At 40.7% G+C, this 19,014-nt stretch overlaps 2 protein-coding genes and 1 non-coding gene across 10 annotated transcripts in view; 2 read left to right on the top strand and 1 right to left on the bottom strand.

The window, feature by feature from the left end:
• The window catches only part of NODAL (nodal growth differentiation factor), a 27,605-nt gene extending 25,540 nt beyond the window's left edge, over positions 1-2,065 (bottom strand). The window contains exon 1 of the mRNA XM_042459469.1: positions 1,814-2,065. Within this exon, the coding sequence (XP_042315403.1) occupies positions 1,814-1,982 (169 nt within the window). The 5' untranslated portion in view covers positions 1,983-2,065. The remainder of the gene's footprint in view (positions 1-1,813) is intronic.
• The window catches only part of PALD1 (phosphatase domain containing paladin 1), a 155,125-nt gene continuing 136,888 nt past the window's right edge, over positions 778-19,014 (top strand). For 2 of the 8 annotated variants that reach the window (XM_042459466.1, XM_042459459.1), the window contains exons 1-3: positions 2,056-2,173; positions 3,654-3,752; positions 6,701-6,802. Coding sequence is in view for 1 of the 8 variants with exons in the window: in XM_042459464.1 (XP_042315398.1) it covers positions 9,595-9,647 (53 nt within the window). In the remaining 7 variants the exon portion in view is untranslated. Of the gene's footprint in view, positions 794-1,822; positions 1,839-2,055; positions 2,174-3,653; positions 3,753-4,618; positions 4,762-6,700; positions 6,803-9,529; positions 9,648-19,014 lie in introns of those variants that run through there. The other 6 variants (XM_042459467.1, XM_042459460.1, XM_042459462.1 and 3 more) reach the window with 5 other exon arrangements.
• Positions 3,013-3,140, top strand: LOC121927477. The gene has a single exon (XR_006103243.1). It is a non-coding gene; the product is annotated as a U6atac minor spliceosomal RNA (small nuclear RNA).

Here is a 19,014-nt window from a genome sequence, read left to right as displayed (position 1 = left end):
TATAACCCTTGGGTGATTATCTCCCATTGGCCTTGCCTTGGGGAGGTAAATCTCAGCCTAAGGGATCTCCATATATATCCAGCAATGAGAAATTGATGGCTGGATGAAGGATAGCTCTGGGTAGAATTTGTTTGGGGCCCAATTATACCATTTGCTGTGAGGGGATGCTGGACACTATCATACTTTTCTGCTCTGTACCACCTGCTGTATCATTTACCACCAATAAAGGTTATGCTATAGCATTAGTGTCTGTCAGTGTTCAGCACCAAAAGAAATCTTGGAGAGGCTTGGAAGTGAACTCGGTTCTGACACAAGACAACAACCAATTTAAGTGATGGTGCTTTCAGGAGGGAAAAAGCAATCTGTGTTGATTACAGCCAAGCACTGGACCAGCAGAACACCATGCATTGCACTAAAAAGAAAGTAAAAGTAATGGAGAGTCTTGCAGCACCTTCAAGACCAACAAGTGTCTTAAAGACTAACAAGATTCTCTAGCATTGAGCCAGAGCAGTTGAAGCGGCCTCAAACTGGGTTGTTTCTGCAGTGTTTTGGACCTTAGTCTCAAAGGTGCTACAAGATCTCTCTAAGAGCATGTAAAAGTAATATAGCTGTAAGTAAACCATATGCAACGTATGTGTGTTTTAATGTAACATCCTCCATTTATTTTCCTTGAAGGTCCTACATTCTGCGGTGCCTTGTCCTCCTTGGCCACTATGCCTTCCCAAAGTCCCAGCAGAGCAGGCTCCCTTTTCCCCTCAGAGATGCTCTCCTCCACCTTTCTCCACCTGCCCAGGTGAGCTGGACCCCTCCAGGTGAACCACAGCCATCCCTCCCATTGGGAAGCCCAGTTGTTTGTTGCTGTGGGCCTTCCAGTCCTTACCCTAAAAAGACACACTCTCAGTCACACTCTCTCAGCCTCCTCAGGGGAAGGCAATGGCAAACCTCCTCTGAACAGATCTTGCCAAGAAAATCCCATGATAACAACTCCTGTTGTGACAGGTCACCCAGGTAGCCCTTTCAGGATAGGTAACCCTATAATTGATGGAACTGAAAGACAGAGCTGTGTTAGTCTATAGAAGAGCATGGCATCTGAGGAAGTAGACTGAAAGTCTAGGAAAACTCATGCTGCCAACTTCTCTCTTTAGTCTCAAAGGTGCTATAAGATCTCTCTATATAACAATAACATGCTGGTCTTTGACTGTAATGAAGTATATATATATTCTATTCTATATAATAACAACAACATCAAGTGCATCTGAGGAAGTAGACTGAAGGCTACCAAAGCACTTTCTTTCTTTAGTCTCAAGGTGCTACAAGGTTTCTCTGCATCATAATAATAATAATAAGTATATCAAATGCACCAGAGGAGGTAGACTTAAGCCTAAGAGAGATCATGCTGCCAATGTCTTCCTTCCTTTAGTCTCAAAGGTGCTGCAAGATCTCTCTGCATAACAATAACAATAATAAATGCATCTGAAGAAGTAAACAAGTCTAGACAAGCTCACGCTGCCAACTTCTTTCTTTCAGTGAGTCTCAAAGGGGCTACATTGTTGTTGTTATTACTATTATTATTATTATTATTATTATTATATCCCAATGCATCTGAGGAAGTAGACTGAAGCCTAGGGAAGCTCCTGCTGCCAACTTCTTTCTCTCAGTGACCTCAAAGGGGCTACAAGGTCCCTCCACATGATGATGAGGCTGAGAGAGTGTGACTCTCCAGTGCCTGAGGCCTCGGGATTCGCACCCAGGTCTCTCTCTGCAGAGCAGTAGTAGTCCTAGCGTCCATCGCTCCAAGCCTAGGCGTACTTACTGAGGGGCTGGAGGCTCCTGACGAGGTCGGCCGGGGGAAGGGGGCTCCGGTAGAGGCTGAGCATGTAGGCCGGGAGAGGGGCTGCTGCCTGGGCGGCGCAGGGCCAGCCTTCCACCGCCTGAGAGAGGAGGAGGAGGAGGAGGAGGAAGAAGAGGAGAGGCGGCTGCATCGTGGCTGAGGGAGGCCTTGTCTCCCGGCCTCCTCCTCCTCCTCCTCCTCGGCCTCGCCTTTCCTCTTCTCCCAGCCGCCCAGCCCCTCTCCCAGCCGCCCTTCGCCATCTCTGCAGCCACCGCCACTGAGGCCTTTTTTGACCCAGCTTCCCGCCCCTCAGAATCACCAGGCCTCATCCACACAGAACAAGTAGCCCGGTTTCACACCGCTTTAACTGCTCCATGCTGTGGAAGTTCTGAGGATTTGGCACTTTATATACATACACACACACACACACACACACACACACATATAGTGCCAAATATATATACATATTATATATACTGTACACACACACATATATATATACACACACATATATAAAGTGCCATATATATATATATATACACACACACACATATATAAAGTGCCAAATATATATACATATTATATATACTGTACACACACACACACACACATATATATATACACACACACACATATATAAAGTGCCAAATATATATACATATTATATATACTGTACACACACACATATATATACACACACATATATAAAGTGCCATATATATATATACACACACACACACACACACACACACATATAAAGTGCCAAATATATATACATATTATATATACTGTACACACACACATATATAAAGTGCCAAATATAAATATATACACACACACACATATATAAAGTGCCAAATATAAATACGTATATATACACACACACATATATAAAGTGCCAAATATATACATATACATACACACACACACAACCACACTGTATTATTCTATTGTACTCTATATACAGCTCTACGAGATGTATTAAAACAATGACAATACATGCCCATAGGGAAACCATATCTGCCCATAGGGAAACATTGGGGAATACTTGCCCACAGAGATTAGAAGAATAGGAGAAGACTTGAAATAAATCCTGGAAATAATAATTAAATAAATAAATTCTTGCCCATAGAGAATCATTGGAAAATACTTGAAATAAATCTTGGAAATAATTATATATTGTGTTGTATGAAAGGAGAGAAGGTTAGCACTCCCCTTGACAAGGATGGAAGAGGTCCTAGTGGCCTTTACAACACACATATGGTTAAGGCATTGCCACTTACTTTGTGGCATCTAACCAAGTTTTTGAAGCCTCCTTTTAACCATCCATCAAGAAGCCAAGCCCTTCCTCCAGTCCATCTGCCTTGGTCCAGGCCTCAGAGGTGGAGAAGATCTGCTGGACCTGATCCTATTCCCCACCACCATTCCCTTCTCCTTTTGTGTCGTGTCTTTTAGATTGTAAGCTTGAGGGCAGGGAACCGTCTGACTAAAAAAATTTACAGCGCTGTGTAAATTTACAGCGCTTTATAAATAAAGGTATATATATATATATATACACACACACACACACACACACACATACTTTAGAGGAAGGAACTGCCAAAATCATTTCTGAATATTCCTTGCCTAAGAAAACTGTAGGAAATTTAATAATCCGAATAGTGCTTAATTTTTCTTGAGCTGCATAGATTGGGTTTAACAGCAGGTTATAGCATTTCATGTCTTTATGGCTGCTTTTTAAAGGAGAGATGGGGAGTAAACTAAAGTTTCAAGATTAATACTGTCATCCTGTCATTAATATATGTTTTGCCTTCTTTCATAGGACCTGGGCAATAAAAGGAAGTACATTTTGAATGTTTCTCCACTTTGTGGTAATTTATCTGTCATAAAGATTACACAGTCTTTCCGCTGTGGGTTTGGGGTAAGTCTTGTACCTGACACTTTCCTCTAATTTATGATGCCTTACTTAATATGGTGGCTTACTTCTCTCAATTTTATGCTGGATACATGGGCAAAAGCGTGGAACTTCTAAACTGCTATTAACTTCATCAAAGGATTAATTGACTATAGTTTTATAACACTTTTCTTTCTCTTGTTCATATTGTGTCCTAGCTAAATTTGACTATTGTATGATATTCCTGGAAATGACATTAGAGCAACCATTTCACAACATCCTGTCCATGCGTAACAGATGTGGTGGTGCAGGCGGGTCTGTACAACAAATGGTATAACAAGCATTGCTCATAAATGCCATATGTATCTGAGTAACCTAAATGAGAATTATGGGCTAGTCAATATACATTCTCACCCACAGAAAAGGAGACATAAAAGACTGCAGTAATTACAGTACTGTTGCATTAATTCCCCAATGCAAGCAAAGAAAGTCATGTTAAAACTTCTGCAGCAAATACTCCAACCATACTGTATATGGAGTGAGAAATCCCAGAGGTGCGAGCTGGATTTAGGAAAATAAGAGGCACATTGCAAACATACATTGGATAATGGAAGGCACCAAGTAATTTGAGAAGAAAATCTGCATGTGCTTTATTAATTACAGCAAAGCCTTTGACTGCATAGATCATGAAAAGCTATGGCTTCCTCTTAGACAATGGGAGTGCCACAGCATCTGATCATCTTGATGCGTCACCTTTACTCAGGACAAGTGGATGCTGTTAGAACAGAATATGGAGAAACAAAATAGTTCCCAATTGGCAAAGGGGTAAGGCAAGGTTGCATACTATAACCATATTTATTCACTCTGTATTATGAAAATATTTTTTGCCCAGCAGACTTCGAGTCAAAGGCAGGAAGAGTGAGGATCGGTGGAAGGAACATTAAAAACTTGATATACAGACAACACAATACTACTAGCAGAAATTAATAAGGACCTGGAACAATTAATAAAGCAGGTTAAGGAGGAAACTGCCAAGGTAGGCGTAATGCTGAACATTAAGAAAAGAAAACCTAATAATAATGATGATGATGATGATGATGATGATGATGATGATGATCACAGAAGAGGTTCAAGAATTCATCCTGGACAATAAGAAAACCGAAACAGTCAAAGAGTTCTCGTAGTTTGGATCAAATATAGGCCAGAATTGACATGATAGTCAAAAAATCAGACTAGGAATGGAGAGAGCAGCTGTGAAAGCACTGGACAAAATACTAAAGTGCAAAGATATAACTAATACTAATGTGAGGATAGTCCAAGCCATTTTATTCCCCATCACTATGTATGGATGTGATTGCTGGACAGTGAAGAAGACTGATAGAAAAAAAATCAACTCGTTTGAGATGTGGTGCTGGAGAAGAGTGCTGAAGATAACATGGATGGCCAAGAACACAAACAAATGGATTCTAGAACAGATCAAGCCTGAACTCTCCCTGGAAGCCAGGATAACTAAACTGAGGATGTTGTACTTTGACCACATCACGAGAATTCATAATTCTTCAGAAAAGTAACGATGCTGGGAAAGGTAGAGGGCAGCAGAGAGAGAGGAAGAGCACACTCCAGATGGTTATACTCAGTCAGGGAGGTCATGCAACTGAGCCTACAGGACTTGAACAAAGCAGTTGAGAACAGGGAATCTTGCAGATGTCTCATCTACAGGGTTGCCATGAGTCAGTTAACAAAAATATTAGATACAGGTAACGAAGGAGGGAGCTAGTGTGGTGTAATGGTTTGCACATAGGACTACAGGTCTGAAGTCCAGGGTTCAATTCTCTGCTTGACCATGGAAAGCCACTGGTTGACCTTGGGCAGGTAACACTCTCTTAGCCTCTGAAGATGGCCTTGACAAACCTTGCTAAGAAAACCCTTTAGGGTCACCATAAGTCGGAAACAACTTGAAGACAAACAATAACAACAAAGAAGAAGAGCAGTTGGGTTGTTCTTGAGCAATAGTGCTGGAATCTGATGCGTACTTACCTGGGAGCAAATTCCAGTGAGGCTTACATCTAAGTAAATATGCATAGGCTGTTTCAAAACACCCTTCTTATTCCTTGCTTTAACAATTTTTTATGCAGCCAAGACAAAATCTCGGAGTATAATCTGAAGCCACAAGGTTCCTTAGTATTCTAACCAATCATTCTGCTAATGCATGGCAGAAGTGGGGTGTGGGCTACACATACACATATTGAAAAAAGCATCTGAATATATATGTGTGTGTGTGTGTGTGTGTGTGTGTGTATATATATATATATATATATGATATGGTACATTGTCTGAACATGTGTGTGCGTGTGCGTGTATTTAAAAGATATACTGATTTTGTTGGGTCTGTTTTGAATCCTTTGTACAAAATACAGGTAGCTGCATAGATATGGTTTAACAGCAGCTTACAGCATTTCAGGCATATATGGCTGGTTTTTAAATGAGAGATGGGGATTAAACTATAGTTTTAAAATGAATACTGTCATTCTTAGTCCCAGTGGAAATCTGGCAGACAGTATAAATTTGATACAGAGAGTCACTTGACAGAGACTTAAGGACTTTGAAATACTTCTACAATACTGCAAAAGGCAGAGTGCTATTATTAGCACTGATTTTCGGCACATCATTCTCACCATTTGAGATTTTTCATTACATTTCAAATTGTCCTGCTTATTAAGAAGGGCAGCAACTACACTCTTCTTTTTTAAGTGTACAGGCAAGTCTAATTTTAAAATACTTCCATTTACAACATTTCAAATTCAATGTTTCTCCAGAAATAAATAAACGAAAGTCTTACCCACAACACATAGCTCTAACAGCACACCTGTGTGACAGAAGACACAAGAGAATAATGTGGGTGTGTTGGAGTTTGGGCATAAGAAAAGACAATAGTACTGAGTTTCTTTCACTCTGTCTTTATACTCTTTGATAAGGAACTATAATCTAATGGCTCACTTGGAACCAGGAGTTGCTGCCTATTCTGGTCCCCTTGGAGAGCATCTGCCATTTCTCCTGTCCTGTCCTACCTAGAAAGGGTGAGTTCTGATGTTTTTGCCTCTTTAAATTTGTTGTTTGGTAAAATTGCTAACTTTTGGCTACTTCAGCTGTGTTGGAACACATTACCCCAAGTATTAAATGATTCTCTACTATGGAAATGGTTTAATTTTACAACACAAATCCAGGAATGCAATTTGTAAACTGAGACCCTCCTCTAGTTGCAATTCTTATATTATGCTGATAAAATGAAAGGAACCTATGCATTCCTGAATGGAACCTATGCATTAAGACTAGGCCTTAAAGCTGAACATCACAAATGGATAAAGATGTAATTTCCATAATACATTATCCACAAATGTCAGAAGCCTGTACAAAAGGTGGTAAAAATATTTGCAACATATAGTAACATTTTGCATAGGAAATTATACTGATGTAAAGAATTCCACTGAAGCTTTAAGAGGAATTCTAAAAAAGTAGTACATTTCTCTTACTGGCTGGCACATTGTTTCGCTTGGAAGCTTGGATTTAACCACTGATCTTTCTGAAACCTGCCACATGTTTTTCAATTACGTCATGTAGCCAGGAAAAATATTAAAGGGTAGCTGTTTTGGCCAGCAAAATCCACAAAAGAGTGATACTTTTATTGGCCAACCAAAATGCAGAAAATCCATCATGCAAACTAGTGTGGTTTGAGCATTGGGCTACAACTCTGGAAAACAGAGTTCAAAAAGGGCTAAGGCATGGAAATCCACTGGATGACTTTGGGCAAGTCACACTCTCTCAGCCCCAGAGGGAGGCATGGGCAACCCCCACCCTCTGAGCAAATGTTGCCAAGAAAACCAATTCACTTACATTTCATTCCTTGTCCTTTGTGTCCACATGGCCAAGAAGGGGAGTGGCCTTTGCTTGCACTGAGAATGCTCCAGAACAACAGAACTACACAAAGACAACATTTCTTACAAAATGTAGGTCGATGACTCTAGCATAATCACTTTTCTTCTCCTGTATGATTTTTTAAAAACATATTTTACACGACGAGAAAGGCAGTGGAGCTTCAAAGCCTGCTGTTGTTGCTTTTGCTGTGTGCCAGTCTTTTCTGACTTATCACAACCTGAAGGTGAACTTGTTGTTGTTTTTGTTGTGTGCCTCCAAGTTATTTCCAACTTTTCGCACCCCTAAGGTGAACTTGGTGTTGTTGTGTATGTTAAATTCACTTTCAGCTGATGGCAACCCTATGATGAACTTCCTGTTGTTATTGTGTCATTTCCAACATGACAACCCTAATGTGAGCTTCTTCTTGTTGCTGTGTCATTTCCAACTTACGGCAACCCTAAAGTGAACTTGTTGCACCTGTAAGGTGAACTTGTCATTGTTTTGTAACTTCAAGTCATTTCCTACTTATGGCAACCCTATCCTGAAGTTTTCTTGGCAAGATTTGTTCAAAGAAGGTATGCCACCACCTTCCCCTGAGGCTGAGAGAGTGTGACTTGCCCAGTGGTCACCCAGTGGCCATGGAAACCCACTCAGTGATTCCCAAATTTTGGTCCTCCAGATGTTTTGGACTTCAAGTCCCAGAATACCTGACTTTTGGCCAAGTAGGCTAGGGAATCTGGGAGCTGAAGTCCAAAACACCCAGAGTACTAAAGTTTGGGAATAACTGCAGAGGGCCTTGGGCAAGTCACACACTCTCAGGAGATTATCACACAGGGGTTATACAATCCTTGTCCCATTCCTGTCTCATCCTTCCTGTGCGATCGGGGGAAGGACTTTCAGATGATGTTGCGCAGATCCTTTCATTAACCCATCTGAAAAGCATGATTGATCGCAATTGCTCAGACGACTTTCAGATGACGTTGCACAGATCCTATCATTAACCTGTTATTAAAACGTCATTGGAGTTTAACACATGGGATGAATCCCGTGCAGAAACTATATTTAAAGTGAAAACAACCTGCTTTTGTGGGTTGTTTTTCACATGAAGTTTGGGATTAACCCGAACAGAAAGTAGAAAAAAACATGCAAATGCGGGTTGTTTTTCAGATGACGTTTCCGTGAAAGAGAAATAACGTGAAAATAACCCAAACAGAAAGCCGACAAAACCTGCTCCTTTTTACTTTTGGGAAATTCCGAAAGTAGAAAGGAGTGTTTTTTGTCAGCTTTCCATTCGGATTATTTTCACATTGTTTCTCTTTCCACCAATGCATCTGAAAAACAAACCGGATTTGCAGGTGTTTAGCGGGTTTTAACATCCTGTTTCTGTATGGGATTTGCCTCTGTGTGTGATAAATTCCTTTGGTTGGCATTTTGCAATAATGGGAGTTTCACGTTATTGCAATAGTGCTTTAATAATGGGTTAATGGTGAGATCCGCGCTACCATTTGAAAGCCTTTCACGCTAGTGCAGTCACGGATGGGTTGTAGGAAATGATGGGATAAGGACGGGGGAGTGATCCCATCCTTATCCCGTCTCTGTGTGTGATAATCTCCTATGTCTCAGGGGATGGCAATTGCAAACCCCTGCTAAATAAATCCTTCCAAGAAAACCCTAGGATAGGGTCTCCCTAAGTTGGAAAGGACTTGAAGGCACAATACAGGAACAAAGTGGCTGAGAAGAGCCATCTGTTGGTGGTGGGAACAGCTGGTGCAGCTGTGAGTGAGCAGCCGGCTGGCTCTGGGCCTGGCCCTCCCTTCTCTCACACACATGCAGGCAGCAAAGGAGGGGAGGGGGAGAAGGACACTGAAAGAAAGACTGTGGCTCCAGTCTGGAGCTGGAAGCAAAGAAAGGAAGGAAGAAAGAAAGAAAGAGAAGGGACCCAGAGCCCTGGAGTTGGATGCCCACAGAAGACAAGGCTCCCAAGTGCCTGCGGGCAATGCAGCCCCTTCGGTGAGTGATCCATCCCACTCTCTTTTGCTTTTTGATCCCCCCCCCCCTAACCCCCTTCTTCTCTTCTCCTCTCCCAGGGGGACCAGATGTATCTTAACCTCAAAGGAGGACAAGAGGCACTGCAAACTGTAAGCCATTCAGGGAAAAATGGGACAAGACCAAATACAAAATTGCACACACACACATACACACTCCTAGGAATGTACATTTGCTTGCATGCTTCTCTTTTCATGCATGCCCCAAATGGAGAACATTAAAGAGAAATGTAGGACTGACCAAAGAAAAGCTAAAATCACTCCTCTAGAAATGTAAATTATGCAGACTTCTTAGTTGTATTCAGAATGGAGGGGATTCCAGACGAATGGAGGACAGGAGGAAAGAAAAGCTAAAAACATTCCCTAGTCATGCTCAGAATGGAGGGTATTATATTATTATTATTATTATTATTATTTGGAGTATTTATAGCCCACTCTTCAGCCACAAAGGCTCTCAGAGTGGCTTACAATTTATTTATTTTTAATTAAGACAGTTCCCTGCCCTCAGGCTTACAATCTAAAATGGAGAACATGACCAAAGAAAAGCTAAACATCTGCCTAAAAATGTAAATTTGTGCACTCAAAAAAGAGGACGTTAAAGGAAAACGTAGGACATGACCAAATAAAAGTTTAAAACACTCCTAAGAAATTTAAGTTCTTGCTTCCTAGTCAGGTTTGAAATGGAGGGCATTTTGGAATTCCTCTTGGTCAGAAGGCTGGAATGGAGGACATGTCCTGGAAAAGGAGGGTGTTTGGTCACCTTGCCGAATGTTATAACTTCAAAGGAGGACAAAGCACCTAAAATGTAGGACATTTAAGAAAAATGTGGGACATGACCAAATAAAAGCTCGAAACACTCCTAGAAATGTAAATTCATGCTCCGTAGTCATGCTCAAAATGGAGAACATTTGGAAATTCTTCTGGAGAGAAGGTTGAGGTGTACAATATGTCCTGGAAAAGGAGGACATCTGGCCACCCTACCCTGGCCTCTCCTCCTTGGACACTGGCAGGAAGTGCTACCTCCTTGTCCTGGAGTTAGTTTTTTGCACCACTTTGCTGCCTGTTGTGCTTAAGATCTTCTGGGGAAAAGAAGTGGATCTGGTGTCTGACCCCTTCTGGTTCCTGGAGGGTGATATGACTTTTTGCCAGCAGGCCTGGTGCTACTATGGTCAGGAAGAAGGCAGAGTGACCAGAGGTCCTCCTTTTCCTAGGATATGTCCTGCATTTCAGCCTTTTGTCCAGGAGGAATTTCAATATGTCCTCTATTTTGAGCATGACTAAGAAGCATGGATTTACCAGGGTGACCAAAGGTCTTCCTTTTCTAGGATACAACAACAACAACAACAACAACATCTTACCCACCTGTCCAGTAGGAATTCCAAAATGGCCTCCATTTGGCGCATGACTAAGGAGCATGGATTTACATTTATAGGGGTGTTTTGAGCTTTTCTGTGGTCGTGTCCTCCATTTTTATTGAAGGTCCTATATTTCATGGTGAGGATATCTGGTCACCCTGGGAGAAGGGAGGGAAGAAGGGCACTGATGGATCTTGGCCTCCGTGCCCATTGTGAAGTATGTCAAGAAATAATCAATTCTTATGAAGTAGTTTGTGCATATCTAAAGCATTAATATCATTGTTCTACCCCACCTATCATTTAATATGCTGAAGTCTGTGATCCTTTACTGTTTGTCTGCAAGAATAAAATGAACAGCAGTGCTGGGAAATCAGGAGACCCATCTTCCCCTTACGTAGTAGAACTTTCTCTGCTTTAGTTCCCTTCCTTTGGCTCCCTCTATACCCTGGAGGCAGGGAAGGGGACATTTCCCGTATTCTCATGTGATCACTGTGATAGTCAGTATTCTCCAGTTTAGTACAAACATCTTGCTGCTAGAGGAGACTTAGGACCTTATCACATGGGAGGCAAAGCGCCCAAGTCCCAATTATGTTTGATTTGCATTGCCAGTTACAAGTACTGTAGTACTTGGAATGAGCGCATGACATGTGGCTTCCGTGACACTCCATCCTCCAGCCCTTGCTGGTCCACCCTTTGTTCCTCTATAAATGCATCACTTCAGTGTTTTGTCACAGGAAAAAATGGTCTCTTATTAAAGATCTCTTTCTGCAGTTGTTGTGGGCAGTTCCTCCTTGTGCTATCCCCAGCCATTGTTTTATATTTCCTCCTTCCTAAGCAGAACACATTTTCTGAATGTGAAAGTATGTCATTTCATTTGTGTCCTTCACAGCCTGTGCAGCTTATTGGTTTCATCTGCCAAAAAAGAGATGGACCATAGCTCACTGGGAGAACACATCTTTTGACTGCATCATGCCTTACCTTTTGCTCCTTAGTACCTCCAGGTTGGTGATGTTGGAGCAGTGAGCAGTGCTTTTTAGCACATGACGTCCACCTTGGCCAGTACTGTGGGTTGATGGGAATAGTCATTCATTAAGACATGAAGGTTTACAGATTCCTGAGTTAAAAGAGCTTGGATAGCTGGCAAAGGGCTCTTTATCATTCGGCCCTTGGATACCCACTCTTACTGGATTTGGTAGGATTCTATTTCTTACATTAATAAGAATTAAATATGCCGCCTTCACAGTCTTGTTGAAGTTTCCACTTTTCTGGAAGTGACCAGTGTTTTTTTGGCACGTGAATTCCTTTTTGCTGGAAGTATATGTAGGGGCATACATATCATTTATTTTAAGTAATCATTTTTTGTGGGTTTTTCGAGCTATGTGGCCATGTTCTAGAAGAGTTTATTCCTGATGTTTAGCCTACATCTGTGGCTGGCATCTTCTGAGAATGCTGGCAGGGAAGAGAGTTAGGTGTGTATGTATGCACACACACACTGTGTGACCCTGAGTAAGGAGGAGTGATTCCCATGTTAATATGTGTATTGCTCTGTTGTTGATGGCAAGGCAAATATTAATTATTTTAAGTAATATATTGCTGACACTGTGAGTTTCTCACTACCTGTCCTTGTCATGCAGACAGTACAATACATAGATGCAACAATCAAATGGGAGCTGTTGACTTGACTGGCAATCCCCCCCTCCCCGGGCCGCATGTTTGCTGTACTAATTGCTTTTCCAAGCAGAAGTCCTTGTATGCTTAGCTACATCATTACAAGAAGGCTATTACTTCAAACTTCATGGAGAACACCCACATGGGATACATGGGCACTAATTCTTGCCAAGAAACCCCTATAGGTTTGCCTTAGGGGTCTCCATAAGTCAGAAATGACTTGAAGGCACACAGCAAGAACAGATGTTACAGAAGCTAGGTCTCTGGTGGTCTGGATCCCCAAACGGAGGTAAGAAAGTCTTGCCTTTGCTTACATTGAGTTGCATGGTCTTTGCTGTGGAGTGAGCCTGTGCCTGCCTGCCCATGTGTCACATGAAGTAATATTTAGTAATATTTTAGTCTTGTTTTAGTAGCCTGCGGTATTGCTAGGCTTCCTTTTGAGCATCTGTAGAGAAAGACAAATTCATGAGCTGTGACGGACATGTGTGTACAATTCTGTTTTAAGTTCTTTAGTCTGTTTTATTCATTTTGGGTAGATTATCTGAAAGCCCATATCTGCCCATATGAGACTGTGTGAGTATATTTGGGAGAGGGCTTTCTCTCTGTCCAACAACCCTTACAGGCTCTTATGGTGGGGACACAGGAGAGAGCCTTCTTGGTGGTTAGATGAAAGTTGCATGGATCTAGTTTCTGCATGAGAGTTAGATAAAGTAGTGCTTTAAGTCTGTATCCCAGATCCTAAACATGCAATTGCCAGCTTGCCTTGTGCTGTTGACCTGGTCACTACTTATAATGCCATGCCCTTGAATCAGCCTTTGCAAGCTTTGTTCCCTGCAGATGTTTTAAACTATAACTCCCACAGAGGGCATGAAGTCAAGGGAGGCTGCCTACAATATTTTGTGTAACCCTTTGGTTGAGAATGCTTTGTTTTGCCAGGAGAGGTCAGCATTAGACAACTTCGTGAAGCTTTTAAAATACGCTACACAGTAATGCAGGGAAGAAACCAAGCTGTCAAATAAAAGGTTGGGATCCAGAATTAAAGTAGAAAATAACTGCTTTAATTAGCATTGTGAGACACATAAAGAAAATGAAAAGTTAGATGTCTTGGGAGAGTGTTTGAGATATAGGAGGAAAACAGTACATGTGTTTTGCTGAAAGACGTGTGTGTTCATGAGAAAAAGGAGCATCATTAAACTGAGCATCATTAATAATCACCTCATCCACAACTATGGGCTGCTGTCTTATTTTCATTCAGTCCAAGTCACCCTCTCTCTGTCATGGCAAAGCTAGAATTAATTTAAAGAGTTACCCAGTTAAGGTATTCAGTTAAGACATTCTCTTATTTATTTATTTTTACAGCAAAGGTAGCATCGCATAAGAAAAACTCCCAGATCCATATTATGGTCATATCTTCATTGAGTCATCTGAAAAAGACATAGAAGTCTGTATAGATTTTGAGAATTGCAAATCTCTTAATCAGGCAGGATGGTGTAAGAAGCAGCTTGGGAAAGAGGAAGAAAGGACTTGGTGTGCGTGCGTGAACGTTTGCCTTCAAGTTGTCTGTAGATGGATGGCAACCCCATGAATTTCATAGGGTTTTCTTAGGCAAGGAGTCATCAGAGGTGGTTTTGCCAACTCCTTGCTACAGCACCTGGTATTCATTTGTGTTCTCCGGCTCAAGTACTGATAAGGGCTGATCCTGTTTAGCTTCCAAGATCAGACAGGATCAAAATCATTTTGTTTGTGTGTCGTTATTACTTGTAATTAAGATGTGGCATGCCATTGTGACTGCAACCCTAAGGCCGCTGTTTTCTTAACTGTTTTGTTGTTGTTTGTCTCCAAATCATTTTTGACTTATGGCAAGCCTGAGGCAAACCTATCCTAACTGTAGCCTATCACACTTATCACAACATCAAACAGCTTTGACTTACACATGTTTGATAGGGAAACATCTCTGGATGGCATCTTTCATGACCCTCTCCGGATTCCCACCCCAATCCACTTCAGTTTTTCAAGTCATCTTTAAAGCAAAAATGCATACAGTATAATCATTCAGGAACACAGGCCTAAGTTCACATTAATCCATATTAATAAAAAAGCTTATTCAGGGGTAGCTGCCTTGGCCATATAGCAAAGTACAATAACAGCCAAAATCTACAAAACAGTGATACCTTTAATTGGCCAACCAATATACACACAATACATTCTGCAAGCTTTTCAAGCTCCACTGGCTTCTTCATCAGGCAAAGGTATTGAAAATCATATAGGAGAAAAAAATATGTTAGTCACAGGTCTGCACTTTGTCAAGGTGTTGTTGGTGTGTTGTTCTGTGCTGAGATGGTGTGGAGGGATATCTACTATATATACTCGACTATAAGTCGACCTCATGTATAATTTGAGGGCAAGTTTTGGGGCCAAATTATGGATTTTGCTATTACCTGTCTATAAGTCGAGGGGCATATAGCAAGGGATCTAACAATGTCAAAGGACTTTAAAAAGTCCAGCAGACATAACTCTTTGTGCTCACTCTTAAGACTGGATGGATGAGAGAGTAGGTGGTTGGTTGGTGTTTCATGTATTATACTCTTGTTTTTCATAAGAAGATGGTTCCTTCTTTTAAATAAATGTTAAGATACAATACTTACATTGGCCCATGGATAAGTCGACTCAGGTTTTTTGGGGTCAATTTTTTGACCTAAATTTCTAGACTTATACATGAGTATATACAGCATGTAGGCAGTCCCCTTCTTCTGGCAATGTGGCACTGGGAGTAAAGCACTGGGGAAGCTTGTGTATAGGATCGTCACATGTTAGGGGCTATTGCAGTACACTTGCATCGTTTCCTTAAAACGTTTTATGATATATAAAGGTATGTGTTACTTCTGTCTTCTTTCAGGACGAACTCCTTTGCAAACTTCTTTCATCAGAAAAGTTAATCCTGAGCTGTTTCCCACCTTTCCTCTTTGGCATTCTTGCTTGACAAATACTATTGTGGCAGTAATAATAACAGCAAAAATCTGTGAGAGGAAATCTCTGTTGCTTGGAAACAGCCTGGCAACCGACCTTATTTCAAAAGCTGGCCTAGAGACAAAGTAAAAAGAATCCTGTAGCAATGACAGGAGGCTTTATTTTTTCAGATTCTACTATTCCTGCTTAGTGTTTATTTTTGCTACTTTAAAAAGTTAAACATTCGAGTAGAGATTGTGTGAACATCCAACCTTTTCCCATTTTGAGTTTTCTGGAAGAAAACGTCTTAAGAATTTTCTTAGTGCCTACCAGGGAATAATCAATGGGACTTTCTTCTATATATGTATGTGTGTGTGTGCATCCTATACATATGTAGGATTATACTCATATTTTCCAAACCTAATTAATTATTTCTCTGTAATATTTCTTGTGTTTAATGCATTACATTTTGTCCAATGCTGACTACAGTGGTGCCTCGGGTTACGAAATTAATTCGTTCCGCGGCACCGTTCGTAACCCGAAAAGCCTTCGTAAGCCGAATTGCCATAGGCGCTAATGGGGAAAAGCCGCGATTCCGTGCGAAAAAGCCGAAAAAAGCACCAAAAGTTTTTTCGTAACCCGAAAAAACATTCGTAACCCGAAACAATAATTCCCTATGGGATTTTTTCGTATCCCGAAAATTTCGTAACCTGGGTATTTCGTATCCCGAGGTACCACTGTACTTGTTTGCATATATGCGCCTTCAAGTTGCCTGTCAACTTATGGCTACCCCATACATTTCGTAGGCTTTTGTTAGGCAAAGAATACTCAGATGTGGTTTTGCCAGTTCCTTCTTCTGAAATATCGTTTACAGCACCTGGTATTTGTCAGCGGTTTCTCATCTAAGTACTAAGTAGGGCTGACCCTGCTTAATGTCCAATATCAAATAGGATCTGATGCCTTCCCAACTGAATCTCACCTGAAATTAAACATTGGAAGTAGTGCTGTAGATTTCAGTCTTGCCCTCTGGCTTCCACTATAATGAACATGATGGTTCTACTACATATTACACATGTTTTTATATTGCTTATCCTAAGAATCATCAGTACCAGCCTTGGAATGAGGCAAACCTAGTGAAACTAGGCCATGGCATTCTGAGCAACAACAATTTATATAGCAAATTACTCTTTAAAAGTTAAGTTCTGGAGTCTGGGCTTAATTAGAATTTACTTGGTTTTGCTAGAAAAGAATAAAAGTTGCAGAGCTTAGCACATTCTTGCTTACAACCAGCAAATAGTTCCTTGGTCTTGTCAAAGCAGAACATAATTCCTGATGCCAGCTAGTAAGGGGTAAATGAAGTTTGGCTCTTATCTAACAACCACAACATGAACATTGTGTTAGCAAAGTTTCAGGACTTCAGGCTTTACCATTTTCGGGCACTTTCTGGGTTCCGTTTACATTCCACTTTCCCTACTCTTCCTGATGTTTATTGTGCTGAATCCCTTTTCACTACTTTTCCTTTAGACTGATGATATCCCATAAATATTTGGTTTCTTCTTGGCGGTTGCAGTGAAACTTGACAATATTGTTGGGAGAAATATAATGTCTAAATGAATCACTCTCCCTGTGCATGGTTGGCATGTGGACAAATGCTTCCTCAGATGAAACGCGTGAACCACAAGAAGATTTCAGAAGATGGGGAAGTGATGAGGTTAGCACTTGTGGCCCACTCCTGCCATTTTGCCCAGTTGAGGAGTGGCAGCCTGGATTGTGGGTATAATCTTTGTCCTTTCTCTAGTCTTCATCTTGGATTACAGTGACTTTAAATAATTCAATTCTGCTCTTTCTGTGTCCGTGTTATACAGAATAGAACCTAGCACAGAACTGAAGTTGAGTATCTGTGCTTCATTGCTGTTGTTATTTTGCAGGAACTATAAGCACTAGAACCTAGGATTTTGAAATAATCATTGCTGTTGTTGTTATTTTGCAGACACTATAGGCACTAGAGCCTGGGATTTTGAAATAATCAGTCATAGGAATGTTTTTTTCCTATCTGCTCTGAGTTATGATCTGTATCTGCTTTTGTAGTGCTTCCTCTGTGAGCTAATTTTTCTCTTGTTTGTCAACTATTTTTACAGAGTGGTAGAATTCAAAGATACAGCCGTGTTAGTCTGTAGAATCAGTATGTAGAGAAATCTCATAGCACCTTTGAGACTAACTGAAAGAAAGAAGTTGGCAGCACGAGCTTTCCTAGGCTTCAGTCTACTTCCTCAGATGCATTTAGAGGAATTTAAATTTAAACTTCTGAGGAAGTAGACTGAAGTCTACAAAAGCTCATGCTGCCAAGTTCTTTCTTTCCATAAACCTCAAAGGTGCTATAAGATCTTTTTACAAACTATTTTTACAGTGTGGCTATGCTTCCTATGTCTTAGAATACTGATCCAAAATATTATTAGAAGTGAACTATATATGCAGATAAATTGGGCATGTTTTTAAAATACATTTGCGTTCCTTGCTCCGCAATTCTGGAGGTAATATATCATCTTCTGTTACAAAAGTCAAGATGGCTTACAGCAAAACTGCCAAAATATACTGGTAACTGGTAGCATAAGCAATTAACAAGAAAAACAGCCTACAGAACCTTAATTTATGCGATAAAGCTATGAATAAAAGGTAACAGTACATAAATATTAAGATATTACATATCCCATTAAGCGTTCAATTCTAAACTATGAACACTGTTGCTAAACATAGCAAAAGTGTTAGGAGTTGAAATCCATCAGAGTCCAGGGTGACCAGATGTCATAACAGCAAAGGAGGACAAGGCACTGCAGATTGTAGGACATTCAAGAAAAAATGTAAGGCATTGCCATATAAAAGGTAAAAACACAAATGTGAATATAAATTCATTTTTCTTAGTCATTCTCAAAATGAAGAAGATTTTGAAATTCCTTCTGGACGGAAGGTTGAAAGTAGACATGTCCTGGGAAAGGAGGACATCAGTCACTCTGTCAGAGTCCCATTCTCTTCAGCCAGCTGAAAATAGGCGGGTAGAAAAAAGAAACAAATACTGAAGAAGTCATAATCATGCCCAGTTTCATATCTCCAAATGGTTGGACTATACGCTCAGATCTCTAATCAGCATGGTCAGTAGAGGCATCAGGATGCTCTGTATAGTAAATACGTTTAACGTAATGTTCCAAAAAATGCGTATGGTATCTAACAGCCTAGAATACCAGTAATAAATAATAAAATAATAATAATAATAATAATAATAGGTTTTATTTATATACCACCGCCCAATCACTGGGAATCCGAGCGGTTTACAATAGAGGGGATAACAGACAGTTCCCTGCCCACAGG

Source organism: Sceloporus undulatus, chromosome 3 (genome assembly GCF_019175285.1).
Source record: "Sceloporus undulatus isolate JIND9_A2432 ecotype Alabama chromosome 3, SceUnd_v1.1, whole genome shotgun sequence".
NCBI lineage: Eukaryota > Metazoa > Chordata > Lepidosauria > Squamata > Phrynosomatidae > Sceloporus > Sceloporus undulatus.
The sequence above is the reverse complement of the archived record's forward strand: the minus strand, read 5'-3'. Positions and strand labels throughout refer to the sequence as shown.